We start from the raw sequence: 23327 nt of genomic DNA on the forward strand, positions 1-23327 counted from the left end.
AGCTGAAAATCAGATTGAAAGGAAATTATTTAGACCTTGCAAGCAAATAGAGTGAAGAAAGTAACTCTGAATAAGTAAAGCTGACTGGGCCAGGGAAGAATAAAGCCAGCAGACAGATCCTCAGCAATACAAAGTGCCACATCCCTGTGGAAGTCAATGAAGCTACAGCAATTTATGCCACTTCAACGGCATGATGACAATTCATATCATTTATACAGTATATCCTTTCTACTGCGATCAGTGGAGCTGTGATAACTTATTCCAGCTGCCTTGAATTGGTCCAGTCCAGCTTATTTTCTGTTCTCAGCCACACCAGCAAACAGGGTGATGCTGGAAGAGGCAGTGACTACTGTCTGACTCTCCAAATAACCCTCACTATTTCCGAGTTTGCAAATTAAACTGATATGATATTGTTTCTAATTCAGACAGGTACATGCTGGCCAGACCCATCATCTACCACAGTAAGCAAAACCAATGCAAGTCGTTTATAATACTGGAAATGGGTTTTGGAAGTGATGCACTGGATCCCCATCCACTTAAAGTTTGCCACCTGATTTAAAGCCCGGGGATTTAATTGTTAACTGCAAATTTTAACATTAAAAAGTGCCAATTTTGCCTTCCACGAGCTGGAAAAGTACATCCTGATCGAAGGCAGCATCGTGTAAACCAGCCATCATTACCAAGTAACGCAAATGTTTTTTGTATGTAAAATTGCTTTGTAAAATATTTGCTCCATCTGCTGAAAGTAGCAAAGACAATTTTCCCTGATAGCTAATGGCCCATTGCAGCTGTGTGGCGAGCGATGCGCTGGGCCCGCGACTTGCATTAAGTACAATGGTGAAAACAGAGCACAGAATTCGCCACTTACGTCGTATTATCTACTCACTGCTTCCTGAGAGCCCTTCCCTCATTATCGCGGCCTTCGCTTTGGATCAGCACCCAGGCCGAGGCTTGCTTTGACTCGAGAGGCTTTTTGTCAAGCCCAGGCACATATGCTATGCTTCAATACAGAAGCACAAAACAGCCACTTTCCGTGACTACAAGAACAAGAAGGTTAGTTCTCTTTCAACTTTCCAGCACTTAAACTGCTGTTCCTTTTTTCACACCACATGGGGCCATGGGTTTCTCTTCTGGCTCATGCTGTCACTCTGCACGCAGAGGATTTCAATATATAAAGATCAAGCGCTTCTTTTAATTCGAAATTCAACTACATCCACACACACAAAAAGCAAAAAACCCACTGGCCTGCCCCCAAAACCCCTTCAAATTGCCTGTTTCATTGTACACGTTGCTATTTACCGTACCTCCATTGAAAAGCACATGTTTACATTGTGCCCTGAACTACTTCAACATCTGCTAACAGACCAATAAAAAATAAATAAACCAGGATCGTTTAGAAAGAGAGACCCTTTCTATTTCTTCCAAACACTCCTAATGTGGCAGCAGCAATATGCTGCCAGAGCCCTGTTCGTAGATGTCATCTTGGAAACACTATCTGCAGGGAAATCAAATAGAGAATCACAACAGCTACCAAAAATCAGGCAGAAAGAGGATCTGAGAGCTTCATGAACTTGTCAAATAATTCTGCATGCTTATGCACAACATGTTAATTTGGGATTAGGACAATTGCATTAAATAGTTTTCTTTATCAATAACAGAATATTCCATATGCATTGCTGTTTTATCCATAACAGCATGTCTTTTGTAAGGCTGCAGCCTTCATTCCCCATATCTACCTTCAGAGCAAAGAAAAAGTAATGTAATTGTCATAACCTCCAAAGATCTCTCCTTTAAAAAACCCTGTATCTTTATTTCAAATGCAGCATCTCTAAGTTGAGGGCATAGGGATGTTAATTCTCATAGAAAATGACGTAAGTAATACGTGAATGCATCTTTTCTGTATTTTAATGAAATCTCTGCAAATGCACAAGCAGCCCAGATGCCCTCAGATTAATAGTATTTTCCTAATTAGTTTCTTTTCCTCTTTCAATCTCTCTGTGTTTTGCTCACTCACCCTCTGTTCTGGTTTGCCTCTCTAAAGAAAGGATTCTAATGAAGACCAAAAATGTGGTTTCAAGAAGAAAAAGAGACATCACATAGATAATCCACAGCCACTTCCCAGGAATTGTTATCTAACTTGCTGAGCTGCAGTGCTAACGGCATTGTGAGACAAAACCTGCTTTGTGTTTCATGAGCAGCACACAGTTAAACTTCCTTTATTCCCCAAGCTGCCTGGGTGTTACTTCTGGGATTTTAGCAAAATAAACATTTTTAAAATAATCCAAGCAGGCATTTTATTGGCTGAGATAACATTAACGGATTTCAGATTTCTTTAGTGCTCTTGCTTTATCCTCTCCTTCCACACTGTTATTGCTACAAACTGGCACTTAAATTCAATTGATTCAAAATATTCTGGATCCATATGGCCTCAAACCCTGGAGCTGAAGTTCTGATATTGCCTCACTGCTGTTTTCTAGCATTTGCCTCTACTCCAGTCCCCAGATGGTGGAAGTAACATTTAAACCTCCTTTCCTCTGCCTTGTACAATAGACCTTGGCACCATTTCAACTGTTTACTCCGGTAATTAACAGCACTGATACCACAACAATTACAACTCCTACAATCTTAGCACAATAATGCTATGAATTAGTGAGAGCTAATGGCTGGAAGGTATAGTGGTTCCAGACTGCGAGATCTGTGCGGTTTTAGTCTCAACTAAAAGGTACAAACAGCACGCTCGCGGTACACAATGATTACCTTGTAATTAGTTTACACAAAGCTTCCTATTTAATGGCAAAACGCTGTAATTAACGCGTGACAGAAAATCAAAGGGTACTTTGTAAGCATATGAAAAATTAACACTGCAGGCCTATAGCTTTATGTACTGATTAGAAGCATATTAAATCAATAGGACATACAAACCAACAGCTTGCATATCTGATTATTGCAAGGCTCGGGAATGGATATCCTGGCTCCAGTTGAACCAAGGGATACAATTATCATGCTTTATTTTACTTAAGATTTGAGAATCACCTGAGATATTGCCGTGGCAGATACACAGATATATTAATGAGCTGAGTGAGAGCACTACACACTGTCTGCAGCCACAGTGAATATGACAGTTATTTAGGATATACTGCTGACAGAGCACCGTGCGTACCAGGAGACAACCTGCAGCTGCATTGTTGTATAGGTAATCAATGCCTGTCTGAAGTCTTTGGGTTCTCTCTGTTTTTCTATTAAACATCATCTCAGTTATGAGGAATTTTAAAAGCCTCTCAGAACGCTGGAAATGCACCTTGTGAAGAGGTGTCAGAGTCCCTGGCCCTCTTCAGGCTGAGGAAAGAACAAACCTGCCGGGGCATGAGTGGAGTAACGCAGCAGCAAAGGCAACTGCCCAAGAGCCCTTTCTGGGCTTCAGGTGCTACACTAAGACCAACTCAATTACTTGTTATTTATTGCAGTTGCAGTAATATCTGTAGTGCTGCCATAGGACAAAGCTGTTAGTGATACAAAAGGTGGTGGGAGTGGTGAAAATTAGATTGGGTCATGGCAAGGAAAAAACAGCGTTAGGAAGTTGAACTGTGCTCAAAGAGGGTCAGAAATGATAGTGGCATTGCCAGCACACGCTGTAAAATTGCTTCTTTGACAGTGTTATGGTTGGTTTTATTTTGACCTGCTTACACTCATATGCTCTTTACCCTGAATTCCTTCCTTCAGTAAAGAAGTAAGTCATGGTACAAAGGCTTCAGCTTGCTTAGAGTGCTTGCAGTTCATTCACCAGTAAAGAATCCTTTCACTACTATTCCTAACTTAAAATAATCACAAGGTTTATCTATTACTTATTACAGGACTTTCTAAAGTTGACCAAAAGATTTTACTAATTTAAGGGAACATCCAGCCTTTTGCATTATTTTAATCTCAGCCTTTAAAACTCTTTCATTTTCCAATAGCAATTGATGCAAAATCTTGCAACCAGTGTCTGAATATTGCTTTGTGCAACCCAGACCAAAAGCTGAATTTTCCAGTTTTGTCACCTTTTGAGAAGATTCTGATTTCCTTTTATGCATTTCAGTGAATTTACCAAGATAGAGTTTATAAGGAAAAGAAACCGTGACAAAATACCGTGACACAACTGGAGGCAGTAGGATCCAAACGCTCTAACATTTAAAACAGAAGGCTGCCCAAGCACATTAAATAGCTTCTTTTCTTCTACAGCAGATATTTGATGGAGGGTTTTGAAATGGTTGTGTAGCCAGGGCCAATTATAATGGCTTATTGAGAGAATATCTGTTGCTTGGTTTTCTGTGTCTTGTTCTATTCTTGTCTTTTCAGCTCTTCTTTATCCCCAGACTTCACCCTTTCTTTGTCTTTGGTCTGATCTTATCTTTAGGATTGCTGCTAGGTGAAAACACATCAGGTTGCTGGTCCTGGTGGTTAATTAAGAGTCACAGCATAATACAAGATCTATTCATTTGACTACTGATTTAGATACTATTTTGAGTTCTACAGTTACAGGGTGGCATCTCTGCATAGTCTAGTATTATTTTACCTAAAAAGGGAACCTAAAAGAAGAAAAAAGGCAACACTAAGGGGAAGGTGATGTTACCTTTCCTCTAAATGGGAGGAGGACATCAGAAGTTCTGAGAAGCTGAGGTGGCAGTTTGAGTCCCAAGATTCAGAGATCAGGAGGCATAACAGACTTTGATTTATCAATCAAAAGGCACCAAATCCACTTTGTGGATTTTTCTGCCAATCTTCAGCTTGAATTCTGAGTGGGCATCTGAGCACCTTTCTTCAATGGCTTTCACAGTAGAGAATGTCCCCACAAATGGCCTCACGGGTGCCCAATGTGCACATGTGGAGGCAGCAGCCCTCTTCATATAAGTATCATTAGAATGTGAGCCTCAGGATGACAGACTGCAGCAGTGCACAGTCAGATGAAGGCCTTACTGAGACGTTTGGCATGGTTTGTGAATTGAACCCTTTATGCAGTTGCAGAATAATTCTTCAGATAACTCAGATACTGCATTAACAGGGTAAACTAGCTCAGTAATCCTGTCCTGCACTTCTGCTTGCCCAACATTCTATCTGAAATGAGGAATCTAAAATCAGCCTCGTTTTCAGATGGAATACATTTTTTACACAGTTCAAACTTACAAACTATATTATTTTTAATCTGTTGCCTACTCCCTACCAACGAGGCAAATCTGGGTATCGTGTCTTAAACTGCTATGCAAATGATGCTATTTGTAAGTATTAACATAATTTAGTGCTTACAGTCATGTTCTCATTTCTAATAATTCTAGCAGAATGGCGAGGTTTCCAGTGTACTCTTAGCCTGCAGGATAGTCTTTCATCAAGAAGCTGAATTTTTTAATAACCTGCCAGCATCCGTTTTGTATGTGGCAGCCGATGCCGATGACACAATGTCTTCATTATCAAAAGAAACAGGTCTACACACTGTAATAGGACATTAAAGCATGCCTGTGCTCATAAACTAATGCTTTGATGTTTAAATGTGTATCATTACAATGGGATTCCTTAACAAAGGATGATTTTAATCCTCTGCTCTCAATGGTAGTACTCAGTGGAGGCTGCAATTCATTAGATGGAAAAGGTCTCCTATACAGATTTGAACACACATATTCCAACAAGAGGTTCAAAATGGCAGTGAGGTCCATGCTTTGCCAAAACCAGGTTTAATACTGGGCTGGATTTATGGAAGCATTACTGCTGACTCTAAGAAATTAAATCAAATACATTATTCCACATATATTTTCTAACTTCCAACCTATGTTTATGTTTAAGGGCTTTAGTAGGTTGATTCCTGGTTGCATCAAAGCTGAATATAAAAGTGTTATAAAAGGGGAACCAAAGCAAGCCAGTTAGCACTGCGTCCTTTCTGGAGTCACTCAGCCACAAAGAATCCAAATAGTGAATTTATACCAGCAAAGAACTAGACTTGGGGAATGATTCTTGTGCCCCACTGACTTAGGTGCTGGGTCTAGTACGTAGGTGTACAGTTAGTTTTATGTCCCTGAGAGGTCAGTGGCCAGATGCTGACCCTACATTGGCTTTCCAGCACTCTGCTCTATACTGCTTGACTTGCCCAGAGTGAGGGATCTTTAGGAGATCAAGGGAAATCAGCCCTTCAGCTTTACATCATCAGCTCTATTTTATAACATGGACTTATTTTGTAGTTCTCAAATGCAACAGAACCATAACCAGCACAATTTGAAATTTTAATATACAATATAATTCAATCAAACAAAAATTTCAAACTGGTATGGATTGAATTAAAAAAAAATCAAAAGAGCTATAATGAGTAGTTTATGTAAATTAAGCAATTCTTTCTGGATACATTCCTTCTGGCTTTAAAGCCATTACATTAGGAATGAATTTGGCACAATACAGAGAAATATCAAATGCTTATTGAAATTAACACATTTAAATACCAATGAATATTTAAACTACAAATAGTTCTCTGAATGGCAGAACTAATCAAGTCTGCTTTCTTATGGATTTTTCTGTGGTTGAAATGTATCATCTTACAGCCTCTCTCAATCACGTGGATTCTTGGGAATCTACTAGTGCTATGCTGTTCCCTCTAGGTATTTATAGGGTCTCTCTCCTTACCTAAACACCCACTGTAATGAAACATGCAGGACAATCTCCAAGACCTCGAGCATTCTTACACAGCTGAAAATAACTTTATTAGTTATTAGTGAGGGAAAATAGAGAAAAAATAATCCTTAGAAAACCAGATTATAATGACTTTGGATGTGATTTCAAATTGATTAGTGTTGTTCAGCTGTATTAATCCAACACTTTGTTCCAATAATTCCAAGTTTCTATGTAGATACAAGGCTCTGCCATCTATATACTTTCATTTACACACGTCCTCACTTTGGATAAAAAACACAGTGTAAAATTAGCACATTACTGCATATGAATGAGGTGTTACTTACTCCACATTGGATGCCAGGCTTTCATTTTTATCTTGGTATATTTAACTGTTTTATTTGAACCACTGTTACTTGCTTTGCACAAGCTAGTCTGGGCTCTGTAATATCAACTCTTAGCTAAGTCTTAAAATGAAAGCTCAGAGAAAGGGTATAGTGTGAGGAATAACCACAGAAGGCTATTAAGAAGCCACAACATCAAACAGGGCACCCCACTCCTGTGTTACTTACATGTGCCCACTTCTCACTCCATTTCTCAGGGCCATGTCGCCGACGTTCCTTTTGCACCCAGGGGTAGCATTTCAGATGTGAAATAATGTCACAATAGGCAGTACCATTTCCTCCACACTCATCATTCACTTTAAACAGCCAGCGCTGCACTTCCGTATTGTCTACGATGAGCTGGCTGAGAACACTGATCATCTGTGGAGCAAACACACAGAGATATTTTGGGCTATGGTTCTTCAATTTACACTTCCAGTTCTCAAATAACTGGACTTCAAATTTATTATCTAAACACAGTTGCTTTATCCCAGAGATGCTCATGTTGTTACAGTATCTTGGATACGCAGCACAATGAACCTTGAGCATCTTTTGATGAAGTCTCTATGGCCTTCATCCTGAACTTGAGTCCATCAAACAGCACTGAGCACGTTTGCTGGTCAGAGCAGCTGTGCTCCGAGAGAGAAATTTGCCTGTCCAAGCTATTTTGTGTGATGAGGATCTTAGGCTTTGGATAATCAGTACTGCTCAATAAATGCTTGCGACAGGGAACGACACGCGGTGGACTACACTATCTGCAGTATCTGGGAAACAATTGTGCCAGATTCCAACCCCAGCCAAACAGCTGGGAAATTTTCCTACTGGAGAGCACGTTCTCTGGTTATAAATGTAGGAAGGAGTTACCAAGCAGCCTTTATAAAAATGCTAATTATTTATTTGTGTATGTACACAGATTGAAATGGCTTTTCAAATGCCTTCTGCCCAGCTGGTGTAGGATGCAATTAGCTTCTTAGAAACTGCAAATGCCTTTGAACCTGGTAGAAGTGTTACCAGATCCTGTCACGTTGGCTACAGCCTTGTACATTTTTACATAGTAATTTGGGGGACTTTTGTTTCTTGCTTTTTAATGTTGACCTAAAATACATTTCCATGTGTGTCCTGATGCTATTATTTGTGGCTTTTGGGAATCACTTAAATGTATTTTTCTTGATGACTCCCCTACAGTAATGAAGAGGATCAATAACACTGTAAGGACTGTACCAATCATAAAGAATTATGTGCTATCCTTAAGTGAAAATGGAATTGTGCTTTAGCGTAGCATCACCTTGCTTTGATTATTTAACCCAAAATGTCAATATTTCATACAAGCAAGCAGAAGTAGAACTTCCATAACACTGTAGTAGGAATCACAAGTATTTGCTTCACATAAATTATTTAACAATAAATCGGTTGGGTTTTAGATCACTGATCATGTATTTATTTCACCTACTACAGAAGTTGCAGTGTTTGTGTAGCTGAGATTATTTTCAGCATTAAAGGTGATTAATAAATAGCAAAGCAATGTGAAAAGCCTCTTGAAGAAGTAGGAATGCCTGCAAATCATGGTTTTCCTTTTGCTGTCTGAGACATAGCACCAACGTAAAAATACATTTGAAAAGAATCAGTACAGATCATATTTAGACATATCATTGCAGATTGCAAAAGCAGCTTCTAGAATGAATGCACTGAATGCAAAATAAGCAGATGCAGACTGAACCCAATACAAAAAAACCTTGTGCCTTGTAGTTTAGGTAGCATTTTGGTTTTTTTCTTAGGGGTCATGCTAACAAGATAGGTGACTTCAGCAGTGATAAGCTAGGTGCAGATCAGACTTTGGTTGCAGATATGTTCAGTGAGCCTCAGTTTGAAAAGGCCGACTGTCTAAGTGCAAGAAATGTTCCCTTCATTAAATACCTGATTTTCCCAGAATTCCTTGTTCTATTTTCTGTCACTGGTAAAACTCCAACTAGTTGCATTGAGGCCACAGCATCATCCATGGAGCAGCAACACAAACTCTTTGAAATAACTGGACCAAACACCCTTACATATTCTCAAGAGAGACCATGAAAGATACGGAGCAATTGTGTTACTGTCAGACCAGCATTTAGTTGGTCAGGCAGAGCCAAGGAAGAACCCAACCTCACATATGGTTTAATGAAACCCAGTTAGGGTCTGGTGTAATCAGTAGAGTCATTGTAATCATACAATGTCTGCATTGCATCAAGTGAAAAGAGGCACCTGTGAGTTGCCCCATCCCACTTACCTGCTCCTTGTTGTAGATGTCTGACTCTCCAGGAGGGGTTGGTACATTGGCACTGGCAAAAATTCGCTTACTTCCAGACTTGCTACTATAGAGATGAGCCACTTCTGGCACTGAGCCTAATATAGGCACATCTAGCATGTCAGCCACAGCTAAATCATCATTGTGGGGAACCCCTCCAACAATGTAGGCAGGTCTGCTCTGGAGAAGAGTTCTTATTCTTTTGATAGTCTTGGGACTGTACTTCAGCAGCGTGGCCAGGCACATGTGGTGCTCCTGGAGAAAGATAACATTATTCTTGTTAAAAGGTGTTCTTTTCTATTCCCTGAAACTCATTTATAATGTTGCACACAATAAATACATTATTAATAGCAGGCTGGGTTATGACCTATCCTGTAGCTTAGCAGTTTAAATTGATAAAAGCTGTTGGGGTGAGGCTCCATAATCGTGCACATCTTTAGTGTGCTGGAAATGGGCTCATTGGGAATAGAACTAATTACTACACATCTGTATTTATTTGATCCATGCGGAATTATCCTTCTGTCAGTCGGCAGAGAGGCTGGTGGCCTTTGGATAATAGTGATTCATCTCAGCAACACTTCTGACATGGTTTAACTCTAAAGCTCCTAAAAATCAATAGCAAAAATGAAGAACACCCTCCCTATAGCAGGGAATGTATTTCACCATACAGTTCAGCAGTGTTTTAAGTGATTCTCTGAGAACAAACCGCTTTGATTTACCAAAGCTTGCTCTGATCACATTAAATTACTGGGGATATACATTTCCATTACATGGTATTTCTGATATCTACTGTAAATGGAACTGCAGAGTACTCAAGGGGTGGTATTTTTGCTGTTTAAAGTACAAGGGCTTCAACTTTTTGGAAGGAATTTTTCATTTCTTCTAAAAAGGAAGTTCTGTTGTTGAATGAGCTGATCCTGGCAGATGCTGTAACCTCTGAATTTAAACTATCAGGGGAAACCTCAGGAATATTTCCTACCATATATCCTATGCTCAGCCTGCAGATAACCTAATTCTCTTTGCAAAGTTACAGAGGTGCATTGACGTTGAGACAGAGACGGACATCATACAGACATAGTACAAGAGGCATCCACTGGAATAGATTGCCATAAATCATATTTGTTACAAGGAGAAAATAATCTTTAACATTTTGATTTCATCTAATTTAGGTCCTAGGCAGGAAAGTGTCTTTTCAGGCCAGCAATTACTGGATTCGCTAGGGATTTCCAGGACTGGGGAACCCAGACTATTTTCCTTCAAAGTCCTGGATGCTCCTTCACAGGGTCTCAAGTATAAATCCTGATGGATGGAGATGAAAGTGGAAAAGGAGATGGAGTATCCCCTGGAAGCAGACATAAGGAATCCCCTTTTAACAGTTCCTCAGTGCGCTGTCACACCAAACAGCTCCAAGAAGCACCCAAGTCTCTCTATAAAAGTCAGACATACTGCAAGGACAGTGAGGATGTTAAGTCAGAGACATGAGATACTCTTCAAAGTTCTAATGGGAAAAAGGGACTCACAGGAATAGAAGGACAAAAAGAACAAACAGATTTCCTGGAGCCTTTTTCCTCCTATCAGTTTTAAACTGCAGACTCTCCATGTTCCAATTCCTGTTTCTTTTCTCCTGAGCACCGGGATAAAAGCAGGGACATGGCCCATTCTGCTGGTGTCATGGCTGAGTTCTGCCACAGAGAGAACAGGATCAATTTCCAGCCCCGGTCACTTGCTCCCTGGGGCCACGAGTGGTGATGTAGGGACGAGATTTGCTTTGTGTCTCTCAATAATGGATTTTACAGTTAATTAAAGAGTGCAGGAAACAGGCTGTAAAATCTAGTTCATTCCTGCTTTGAGAGCAGTAGAGCTGCCATGATATATTATAGGAATGTGAGTGGCAGCAGGTAAAAGCAGAATGAAGGAATCCTCAGAATTCCTTTGGTGAGCTCCCTACATCAGAGCATGTAACTGTTCCCAGTAAATCACAGCTGCACCTAGAAAAGAAGCTTTCTTTGGAAGATCTCAACAGAAATTGGAAGAGTGAAAGCAATACACAAGAGATGCCTGAAAACAACCTAGTTTTACACTGAAACTACTTCAGCCAAATCATCACAGCCAAAATCATTCATGAGAGATATTTTCTATTCCTGGACAGCCCTTCCATGTTTAGCAGCACATCTTCTGTCCATAAACTGATGTGGTTTAGATGATATTTTTAACTTGTTTTATGTAGAAGGCTTCTTAAAGCTTCCAATATTTGGTAGTTAGTACTGGAAAAATCACCCAGTATCCAGAGAAAAAACAGCTTCAGTTGTCAAAGTGAAACTTGAAACAATTTCATCCCAATAATTCCACATTGCAAGGTAGGCCCAGCACAGGCAGCTCTGATTCTTATAGGTGTCCAGTATCAGATAAAAGAACAATCCTGAAGCCAGCTCCTAAGCCCACAGATATCACCTTGATGCTTTTCTCCAACTTAAGAGCAAACAGAAAACATTCAAGCCTACAGAATTGATTCTAACTGTGGCAAAGCTATCAGGCAGCTCTGACTCAGGGCTCTTGCACAGCAAGAGCACTCAGCACTTCTCACACTTCGGTGTTTTTGGACTATTTCAACAGAAAAGGATTCATACATAGAGCAAGTGTCTTGCTGAACAGTATGCTAGTGTCAGGCAACGCACTTATGAAACAGAAAAAGCTTCTTTCCCTTCTGAAGCCATTGGTTTCAATCTCTATATGGTATAACAAATACTTGTTCAACAACATGACTAGAAGAGGATTATTAATATATGTCAAAAACAGGAGCAAGGTTTCAAGTACAGACCCTTGAGATGGACACACAGAACAAAGCTTCATAAAACTCAAATCTCAGCTGAGACCCTATAATACTCATAAAATTATTCTTCACTGTAAGGAGTGTTCACTGCCTACAGTATTCTCAGAAACACTGTTCACAGTGTACATTAATTAAGGTCTTTTTTTAGACCATGTTTTATCACCTGGGTTTTAAGCTGTTTCCACAGGTTCAGAACTAGTATTTCTATATTAAGTTGTTTTTAAGTTGTGCTTTTTAGCAAGTTCTGCATTGGATTTCCTTGTAAGAAACACTCCAGACTTGAGTGATTGAATGCTGGGCTGCTCAGAGATAAAAGTTGGAGTAATAAGAATAGTTTATTGCTACGATTTGCTTAGAGATATAAATCTATCAAGTTCCCAGGCCCAAGCATATAGTGAGAAGGGACAGTGCTCTACAAATAGCCAATATAAGACTATCTCAACTAAGTCCATAAAGCTAAACCAGGATATTTATTTCCGATGCTCTAACTAGTCGTCTAATCAGTAAAGCCCTTAAACTTGCAATAATATTTCACTGATGTGTACCAGAGCGTTACAAGTTATAAAATTTCCAATTTAATTTTACTGCATCCCTCAAGCTGTAGTAATTAGAAGACAAACTCACAGGGAAGCTGTTTATAGCTTCAGGGGTGAGAATCCTGAACCTGTCCTGCAGGTCACCCATGGCCTCGGGGTTCCCAGATCTAACAGCTGCCTGCAGACCCAGGAGTTTATTGTAATACTGCAGTAACTCCTCACTCAGATGAAGGGGGCAGATGTAGATGACGTCCACGTTGGCATCTAAAACAAAGGGGCACAATGTTCATTACTGGAAGGAAGGTAGATTCCATTCAGAGGAGCAATCCACTAATTCCCGGTCGCTTGTGAACAAACAGCTTCCTGAAAAGAGTGCTAAAATAAAACAGAGATCTGCAATTCCCAGATCTTAGTGGTTTAACTGCTTTTTTTGTGCTTCAGCATTTCTCTGAAGACAGATCAGCAACCCAAAGAAATAGTTGGGTTTCAAAATTCAATCTGCAGAACATATTGGGGGCAGAATTTGGAAGTGTTGCAGGGGGATTTCTATGCATGACTCCCATTAACATCAATGGGAATTGCAGCACTGCTTTAAAAATATATCACAATAGCTTCAGTAAATTATAAAACTGAGCTATTCAGTTTAGAAAGCCGATGAAATTGCAGGTTTTGTGCTTCCTGGATTTTTCATGGCCTGTTCCCATTCTTGTCCTGTCCATATAAAAGCTCACGGCAGGATACCATTAATAACTACTGTGCAGCATGTGAGTGTGCAGATTAGCTACTTAAATACCACAGTGTGGAAATCTGCTTTTCTGTAAGCAAAACAACTTGGGCTGAAAGACACTCAGAGGTGAGAAAGTAGAAGTCCTTAATACATGTTTGGAAAACCTTAACTACTCTGCTCTTCTAAAATATTAATGTTAATAGATGAGCTAATGAATTAACAGGCCTTGCAACATCAATAGAACACAGTGCCAAGAAGCACTCCTAGATTGTGATCCAACTCCTGCTGAAATCAGTAGGAAGTCTTTCATTGTCTTTCCTGGGCACAGGAACAAGAGCCTGGGAAGTGCCAAGGACAACTGCTATTCCACGTGAGTGAATCAGAAGCAAAGCAAGTGTCAGACTAAGAAAACCCAGAGCCTAACGTTATAAAGAAATAAGATATTCCATCCGTTCACTTTGTTTTGCCACATTGCTGCAGGCAAACAACCCACAGTAAAATGTAAGGCTGGACTCTGAAGTGAAGCACTGAAGGAGTACAGCACTCGACAAGCAGCCCTGTATTTGAAGCCCCCACAAAGCCTTTATATAATACACTTCATTACTATATAACTTCTTAAACATAATTAAAAGGACAGTTCACTGGAACTGTCAGTCAGTACTCTGTTGCTTTTAGGCATTTACTCAGATTTGCAAAAATGAGCCTCAGAATTCCCCACGTTGGGTACAAAAAGACTCTTTGCTTGTGTCAGCTGTGAAGCTGGACCACACTGTCAGAAATGGACAAGCTTAAGTGAATCTGTTGAATAAAACACTGCAGCACATTTTACTGCTCAGCACTGCCCTGTAAAGGGATAATACAAGTCTCTTTTGGACACAGTGGGGATCCAGAGACAGATTAACTCATGGGAGGTCACAACAAGCAAGGAAATCCTCTGGGATTCTCAAAAAAGGAAAAACAGGATGATAAATCTCAATGCTCTTCTGCCAGACAGAAGTAAAGCAGCTGGTCTAGGTAATAATTTAGTTAATATTTGACTAGCTTGTATCTTACTCATGGTCTATTCTACATTTTACACCAGTTTTCATGCTGACAGAGTTGAGAAAATGCCTGGTTAATGTGTTCACTTTGTCCCTTTAAGTTTCTAACTCTCATTTTAGAGCACCCAAAAAAGTGTTAAAAAAATAAGACTGTACTGTGGAAAACCAATATTAGTGCCTAGATAATATATAAAGGCAATTACATTATTATTTTAGGCAACTGTAAATTCCTGGATCCAATATATTTTGGTTACAAACTTACTAAATGGCATTTATAAAATAATAATGATACTGAAATATACATGGATCATGTGAAGTATCATGAAGTATGTCATTCCAGGGAGCCAGTGAGGCTGGTCACTGACAAATCATATTCCTTTACTGCTTTGCTTAAGAGATGACTGCTATTCCAGCAAAAAAAACCCTCTTTTAAATGCATGTCTTCTGCCTCTTTTGCTAATTTAAAAAACATCAGTTTAAATAAGGCCTTGCTCTTTCCTAGCACATCCTTCTCTCCGTATGAGCCTGACTGAACACCAGCAGAATTAGCTACCTAATTTTGTAGAACACTAAACACTTTTGTGGTGCTCAGCATGCCACAGGATGAGGCTGCTTTACCTTAGCATGGAGCTGGGAAGAATCAGCATGTTTTTCTTATGAATAACATGGTCAGGAGCAAATGCCATAGCAGATAAATTGCTTCCAAGCTTATATGTTCTCTATATTTACCATTAATACACAAATCCTCAACAGTCACTCTCTTTTACTTATTATGGGCAAATAATGAGCAAAAAATGGGCAGCCAGCAGCTCAGAACATACCCAGTATGTCACACAGCCTTCCCATCTGCATGTTCTGCTGGAGAGCAAGGTCAGGAATATGCTCACGGATGCCTTGGGAATATCCTGGAAAAAAGCAAACCCCCCCCAACTGTATTCAGAAAACCCTCAGTATCAGAAAGAAATCAGACTTTGCATTAAAGAAAGCTGTAGTGAAGGTATTTCAAATGTCAAACATGGCATAGCATTAAATGCATCATCTTTATGAATTTACTTGTATTAGTGAACTGATGTAACATTACATTTTTATGTAATGAGATATTAAATACAAACCTAAATGTTAGATCTATAGAGCTTTATGTTTCAGACATGCAGACTGAGCATTTTGAGTCCTCTTTACTGCTGGGTTTTATTTTTAAACACTGAAAACCTGACACCATCATTAAGGAAGAATCCTGGTACATTTTGTCCTTCACACACATAAAAGGCAACAAACCCACTTGATTAAGGAGATGTCTGAGCTATACCTGATCACTTTGTTGCAGAGGATGAGTGAGTGGCAGCCTGTCTGAGCTTGGATTATCTATCCGGAGGTCAGACTCCAGCTGACTGCACACTCACATCCAAAGACAGCAGTAAATGACATTAACTATAACCTCTAATCCTGTAATTTTTAAATTCAGCTAATTCTAAATAAATCTCTGTATATGAACACACACAGTGTGAGTTCATAGCTGCAATGGCTGTGATTGAATTAATAAGGAAGTAAAGCTTAACATGTCACGTTTGGCATAAAATCTTGACTAATCCAGTAACAAGAGCCTTACATTTCTATATATCCGCACACAACCAATCACCTGAAATGTATAAAACTCTTCAGTTTGGCCATAATGTGCTCAGTATTTCAGTGCTTTCATTTTGGAAGACAATAATAGTAGATCCTACAGGCAAATTACAAGGACAATTCTTCCAAGTAATCAGCATTCTGAGGTGGTGTGGCAATGATACTTCACACACAGAACATAATACAGAGGAATGGAAATCACCAGTTTCAGTTTTAGTAATTTCTTGTAAAACTTACACACAGTAGTTAGCACAATGGCACCAGGCACCCGCAGAACTATATCAAAAGATATTGATTTTCTTTTCCCACTTTAATATTAAGCTACAGTAATATGAAAAAGCTTGCTTTCATTAGTTAAACTGCAGTCTCAAGGCTTCACTTTGCTCTCTTAGGTGGGGACCAGTTTTAAGCCACTAACAATGCTGCCTTCCAATTGCAAGCATAGAATGTAGCTGATTTCCCTGCAGTAAACTGTCCTCTTGAAAACACATTTGGTTTTAAGGAATAAGTCTGGGCAGAAAAATGGCATGCAAATAGTACTTGGAAAATCAGTCATTATTAGAAAGGAATAATGGTTAAAGTAGCAATGAAAAGTTAAAACTTGCATGTTGCTGTGGATCTGCAGATACACTATAGCGTAAACCACAACAGCATCACGCCAAATACCCCATGTACTCTTCTTTGATAGGTTAATAAAACATATTAATTCACAATATATTAGCTTCCATTGACATGACCCCATTAGATTTAATGAGAAGAATATTCACTCCTGGTGAATTCTTCATCTTCCAAGGGGCTTTATGAACCACATTAATCCTCACACCTGATGCATTCTAAGTGCTCTGTAGCTACATGGCTGCTCCTCTGACAATGCTTATTAAAGGCAGAGGCTTAAATATTCCTTTCCTTATATTGAGCAGTTCTTTTTCAAAACAATGATATACAAGCCATAGCAGATCAAAAGCATAACTGGAAAAGGCCTGTGAACAAACTGCCCCGTGCCACAGCCTGGAAGGGGGCCAGAAGTGAACCTCCAAATTTTACAGATGCTTTTAAAAATGCCAGATATGTAGGAGAAGAATAATTAAAACACTAAAATATAAGAAGAGAAATAATCTTAAAAGGTTTCTTGTTGACAGACTTTGTTTTCATCTTTTCAAATTTTAATTATAAGCTGTGCTTAACATTGTATAAACTCAGATTAGGCCACCTGCTCAGTCATTTTATGTGCCTGTTTCTCCAAACCAGTTCAATCTGAACGTTTCAAGAGAAAAAAAAGCCACATATCTGCATCACATTTTAAGCAGCTAAATGCTGATCACAATGTAAGTCATGTAAAAACCCTGTGGAACTCTTCCTGAGCTCCTGACACAGTCAGTGCATTTAATAACAACCACCATGGATGACTTCTACAAACATCCCTTTCAGATCCCTCTTTTGGAGGGCACAATGTATTTTTTTCCAGTGCCCTACTTAAACAGGTTTCCTAATCATCTAAGGAAACATCTGCACTCAAATGATCTTCACTACTTACTTGCTTCCTCATTAAGGGACAATTTCCACTCCAATACTGCAGCCTCCCGCACAGGCACATCCAGATTCCTGTATTTACAGCAGAAGGTTGTACAAAGCTCTTACAGAACTTGGGCTTGAGCTCAGGTGAAGTGCTCAATGAAGCAGAATGTCCCTGGAGCTTTACACTTTACTTAAGAGGCTGAAATAATTTAAGAACTTTTATAAATTCCACTGCATGCTACAGATCCATCAGAGGAACAGGGACATCCTGATGTGCTTTTTAGCCTGTTTTGATTATACTGAGATTGGTTTTCTTTACTACTCCTTTGAAAGCATCTGTTGTGCAACAACTGCTGACTTCTGAATTCACACCCCTAATTAATAATTGCTTTTCCCTGTATAAATACTCGCCTTCACATTTTACCCAGTTTACAACACTGGAATGTTGTATTTTTAAGAGATCCTGCTTTAAGACAGGATTCAGTCACATAATTTAACCCACCATTTTCACCTGAGACTTTAAGATGGAGGTGTTATTAAAACCAGTTGTTCATCAAATGTATATTTATGTTAAACATCAGCAGCAGAATCATGCACTAAAAGGCTATTGGGGCTCCAAAACAAGAGCTTAAAACTTATTTACAGTCTTCATTAATTCAGGTCTTAACCAATTCACTTCACAAACTCCTGAATCTCTCAGGTCAACCCATTTGCTGTGTAAGTACAAATTATAAAGCCAGTGACAAGCTTTTTGACAGGATTTCATGGTTTAAGAGATTCCCAAGAAATCCTAGTCTCTAATTTCCAAACACCTACACTTGGCCATCGTGGTGCAGAAAACAGCTTTTAAGCTCCCCAATTCATAAATGTAATTAAATAATTACATTAGTGCTAATTAACATGAAACTGCAGATTATTTAAGCGCAAAAAACACTATTCAACTTCTTAATTATTCTTGTTCACACAGCATTTCCTTTTGCTCAGGCGCCCTAGGTGCAAATAAAGCATCCCATCTGCTCGTAATTAGAACTAAATAATTTCAGAGAATGTAGCTTATCATTTTGACTGCACATTTGATTAAAAACAGTGTACAAGCAATATCCTGGCTTATTGCTGTAACAGCAACAACACACGCAGGCCCGTGTTTGCCTATCATTAAAGAAGACCGAAAACATTATCTGTTATTTCAGGGGGAAAAATACAACTTTTTAGTTCATTTCATACAGATGAAAGCAAATTACAGCAAATCACCTCTCCACTGAATAGCGGCCCCCACATAATGACTTTATTTGCTTAATCCCCAAATTAAACGCCGTTTCGAGCGAGGGCCCTGTGTTATTACTCTCATCATGTCGAGAACATTTTCCTGCCGAGACCAATTTGAATAAAACAAGGGGCCTTCCTTGAACTCAATCAAGGAGTCATAATGTGGTGGGTAATAGAGGTTGCTGATAGATTTGCAGGCAAAAGTGTTATACCTAATGATGGGATATGGATAATAGTCCTCCTGGAGGTCCTGATGCGATTCCAGTTGGCTGCCAGATGCTAAAAATCAAGAAGAGCATTGATCAGTGACAGGGAGCTGTAGTGGATTCATCTAGCCAAACTTCAGCTGGTTTTTCCACTGTACAGTTAAGCCAGGCATAAATTATATTAATTGATTTAATTACATACTTAAAACATCTTCCCCAATTAATTTAATTAGGTGGCTACATGAAGCTACTGGCAGGGGAAGATTAGAGGCTGCTCACTTAATTAACAGAATATGAAGGAAAAAAAGCAAGCAAACATAAATGAAATTGTGAGCACTAATTAAGAGCCTGGCTGCAAACTTAAATACTTTCTGACAAAGTGGTGACAGGAATGGAGACGAGAGAGGGCTTTTTTCCCCAGCAAATTAAGTGCCACAAGGTATATATATAAGGAGCCGAGGTAACGCAGTTAAAACATTGATTTTCTGACAGAGCTACTGAAGTCAAAAGCAAAGGGAGGTTTTCAGGAGAAACACTGCAACAGATTTTTGCAGCCACAGAGGCTGAATTGCTGATGAAGGATGAAATATGATACTTGGACGAGGGTATGGTTAAAGGGGGGAAAAATGGGAACAACTTATTGCAGTCACTGAAGCAAGAGATGTTTAGAGAAGCAGTGCTGCCGTAACAGCTGGTAGCACTGCACACCTTGGCCCTGATGTGAAAGCTCTCCAGGTGTCTCTGACGTGATTCCTTCAGGCTCTTTTTCACACGTGCCATGTGATTACATGAGCGCCAGGAAGAGCCGATCACACCTGATGCCCACTGCTGCTGCCGGAGATGGATGTAGGCCTTTCTGGCCTGGTAGCATCGCCACGTTGCTTGGATCTTGGTAGCGGCCGTTTCAGTACCCCCGTGGCCTTTGTGTCTTTGGCCAGGTCGATTTAAGATCTTTTCCACAGCTGATTGATTCTTTATCACTGACAGGATGTCATTTTTGCTGGGTTTCTCATCATGCTCAAACTCTGATGCAACTTCTGCCAACTTTGTACAGTTTATTGTAGCCAATGGTACAGCATAGTCCTGGAGAAGCTTTTCTGTGTGCTCCAAAAAAGAGGCAATGCTCCCCCAAGATAGACTATAATGTTGCTTGAATGCCAGAAAGCCTGGAGCTGTCTGGTCTATCGTGCCGTGGTAAACAGCCATGTCGCAATCAAAGCACGGATTCTGTAAGGGCTGACATGGAGATGTTTGTGGGAGCTGTGGGAAGAGACAGCCACAGATTAAGAGGAATTGCCATTGATTGTAAATGAGTGGTCAAAACACACGACTGGATTACTATTTATGACTTAACTGTGGGAATTTAAGGATCTGAAACACACTCATGTTAATTTATGCATCATAACCACAAAGTGTAGCCCAGCTTTATCATAAAACCCACTGCCACACACAGACCTCAGAGATCATATAAGAGGAAGAGCATTTTACAGAAATACAATGACTGCATGTAAGAGCTGTGCCTGATTTACCCAATATAAAAATCAAGCTCTACAGTGATTCACTGACTACAATCAGAAAGTAACTGCAATAGCATTAGTCCACTGAGACTGCCTCTGCCTGTCCCAGAAGAATGGGTAACATCATGCCAATATAAATGCCAACAGGGTCAGAATTGGAACAGAGATGTTTCTGCCTCTTAACACAACTTTGTGTTTACTGACATCAGCCAGCAATGCATTAGCTCTGATTTTCCATCTACGTGCACTGTTTTCAGGTAATCATTTACATTAATAACTCATGCATCTCCATTTCTCAAGTTGCTTTCTCTTTGATTTTCACTCTCCTCAATGGCACAGAAGTCAAAGTCTAGAAAGATCAAGCAAAACTCCAGACAGTTTGCTATGGCACACAATAATTAGCCATAAAAAGAAAGAAATGTCCCTTTTGCATGGGGATCAAGAACAATCAGCAGGCATTAAGCAGTCAAGGTCAAACTCCCCTATAGTCTTCTGTAAATATAAAGGGAAACACTACATTTGCTTAACTGCAGTGGGGGAGATTTAGATGAGACATTAAAAAACTCTTTTATAACAGTAAAGACAGTTAGTTAAGCACTGGAACAGATGGCCTAGGGAGACTGTGGAGTTGCTATCACTGAAAGTTTTCAGAACAGGTTAGAAAAACATCTGTCTGCTATATTACAGATACAGGTAATTCTGCCTGGAGGTCTGGATAACCTCCTAACATCCTTTTGAGACTTATTTTCTAAGAGACTGTGAAAAAACAGACAAATATCAGTAGAAGACTCGAGAAAGTAGAAACTGGCAATATAAGAAGTAGTTCCTATTTTACTTCAATACTCACTGAATTTAGTTCAAACACTCCTGTACCAATTCAGTGATTTTCAGTCACTTTCTAAACCATCCCTGGTGAAGTCAGTATTATAAACATGAACAAAAGCCTCATCATCCTCACTGTCCACATACCTGTGTCTGAGGGGGAATCTGCAGCTCGGGTTCCAACTGCTGAGCTGGATATGTCCACACTCGCTTTGATTTCCTTGCTGAAACCTTGGAGCTGCTGGATGGACGTCGTGTAATGTTACCATTACTAGAGGAGTCTGTGCCATAGATTGCTTGCTTTGAGTTTGGGAAGGTGATGGTGTCTGTATTCTCAGCATCCACCCTACTACTAATCTCACCTGTACCAAAGGAAAAGAAACATGATTGCAGGTTTCATTGTTAGAAGGGCAACAACAGCACCAAGTTGATACTCCTCCACCTACCATTGGGTACTGGCTCGCTCCAGTTTGCTCTCATGTCCCAGTGGGTTGCAGTTTTCAGTTTCTTTCTGTTATAATCTATAGTTTGAAATATGCCAGCCAACAGCATAGCCAGGACAGCAATGGCAGTGTCAGCACTCACTCTCCAGGTTATTCCATATGTAATTTTAGTTTTCATTAGGAGGACCTTTTGAAGTTATGTGATGGTTACTAAACCTGCAGCTTGTTTTGCTTACATTCCTTGCCACACATGCCACAAGCAGCTGTAGCAACACATTTAGAGTACACTTTGTGATAGGTCAGAATCATATTGCCCACAGTATATTCACTTACTAGGAGTCATTCATTTAACCACACTGCCAAAACAGACACTTGATCAGCTGTTGTAAGTCATGACTCACACTGGTTTTACACTAACACCACCAGTCAGATCTTCAGATTCAGGTGCTTAGAATTTGGATCATGCAGGTAGGAACCTACCAGGATTTCAGAAATGAACAAAGAAATCTGATTCCCATTCAGTTGCAAGACACGGAATGCTCATGTACTTAGTACTCCTAAGAATTTGACTCATTAGACAGCTGTTTCCTTGTGAGATAAAAGAGGGGCCTGAAAGTGAAGATGCAGGTGCAATTGATGGTTGTTAGCAATCCTTTGTACCCACCTACAGCTGATTTCTTGTGCTGCCTGTGAAATTCATGGAAAGGTGCTGCTTTGGATACAACAGGAGGTATCTGGGGAATTGTTTTTGCTGCTGGATGGATAAGCCTTTGTTCACTTAGGCTCGGAACACCTACAAGAAGATGACATTATTGCACAATTCATATATATTCCAGCTGTGAAAAAATTAGTAGCAATAAAGAAAGAATTCAACAAAGGAGACCAAAGTTATTGCAATTCCAAATCAGAACTCGAAAAGCAGCAGTTTTCTGTTATTGAAAAATTCATCTTTCAATATTCAGTATTTTACCTTCAAGGACGGTGAGCTTTGCCTATAAAATTCATGAAAGATACTGTAATGGTGCTGATCCTAAGAAGAAATTATATGCTTTGTACAATGGCAATTTAATAAGCAGAATGGGTGAGAATTGACTTCTGTAAGCCACAGTAAAGGTGGACTGGTTCCTAAATCAGTCCAAGTGCAGGACTGGTTGAGATTGAATGATTCATAACCAGACATTCATGATAATTGTTTATCCTGACCATGTTAGGCATACAAGAACCCTCGATCACATACAGTTCTTCTTTCCAGTAGCAACTGAACTCTATGAGTTACAAGATAACTGACTCAAGGAGGGTGACTGATGCTCAACATAACATATGCTGTGTCCTAAGTTAGCTACTACATGAAGTAAGTAGTGTGAAGTTGATCTCTACACTTTGCAGTATTTGAGATCACAATTCTTGCAAGTTTTGAGGTGACAGGAAATTTGATTAACAGATACCTGCTGCAAACAGCAAATGACATGGGTTACACAACATAACTCTGGCAATAATGGTACCCAGAAGGGCTT

General features: G+C 39.6%; 1 protein-coding gene across 1 annotated transcript in view; it reads right to left on the minus strand.

The window, feature by feature from the left end:
- Nucleotides 1–23327, minus strand: part of IQCH (IQ motif containing H) — a 54738-nt gene that overhangs the window by 20351 nt on the left and 11060 nt on the right. Inside the window, exons 6-13 of the mRNA XM_034066539.1 lie at nucleotides 22478–22606; nucleotides 21518–21732; nucleotides 19740–20291; nucleotides 19038–19104; nucleotides 15243–15326; nucleotides 12743–12918; nucleotides 9271–9543; nucleotides 7197–7388 (exon numbers count right to left, since the gene is read on the minus strand). Of these exons, the coding sequence (XP_033922430.1) occupies nucleotides 7197–7388; nucleotides 9271–9543; nucleotides 12743–12918; nucleotides 15243–15326; nucleotides 19038–19104; nucleotides 19740–20291; nucleotides 21518–21732; nucleotides 22478–22606 (1688 nt within the window). The remainder of the gene's footprint in view (nucleotides 1–7196; nucleotides 7389–9270; nucleotides 9544–12742; nucleotides 12919–15242; nucleotides 15327–19037; nucleotides 19105–19739; nucleotides 20292–21517; nucleotides 21733–22477; nucleotides 22607–23327) is intronic.

Source organism: Melopsittacus undulatus, chromosome 9, assembly GCF_012275295.1.
Source record: "Melopsittacus undulatus isolate bMelUnd1 chromosome 9, bMelUnd1.mat.Z, whole genome shotgun sequence".
Classification (NCBI taxonomy): domain Eukaryota; kingdom Metazoa; phylum Chordata; class Aves; order Psittaciformes; family Psittaculidae; genus Melopsittacus; species Melopsittacus undulatus.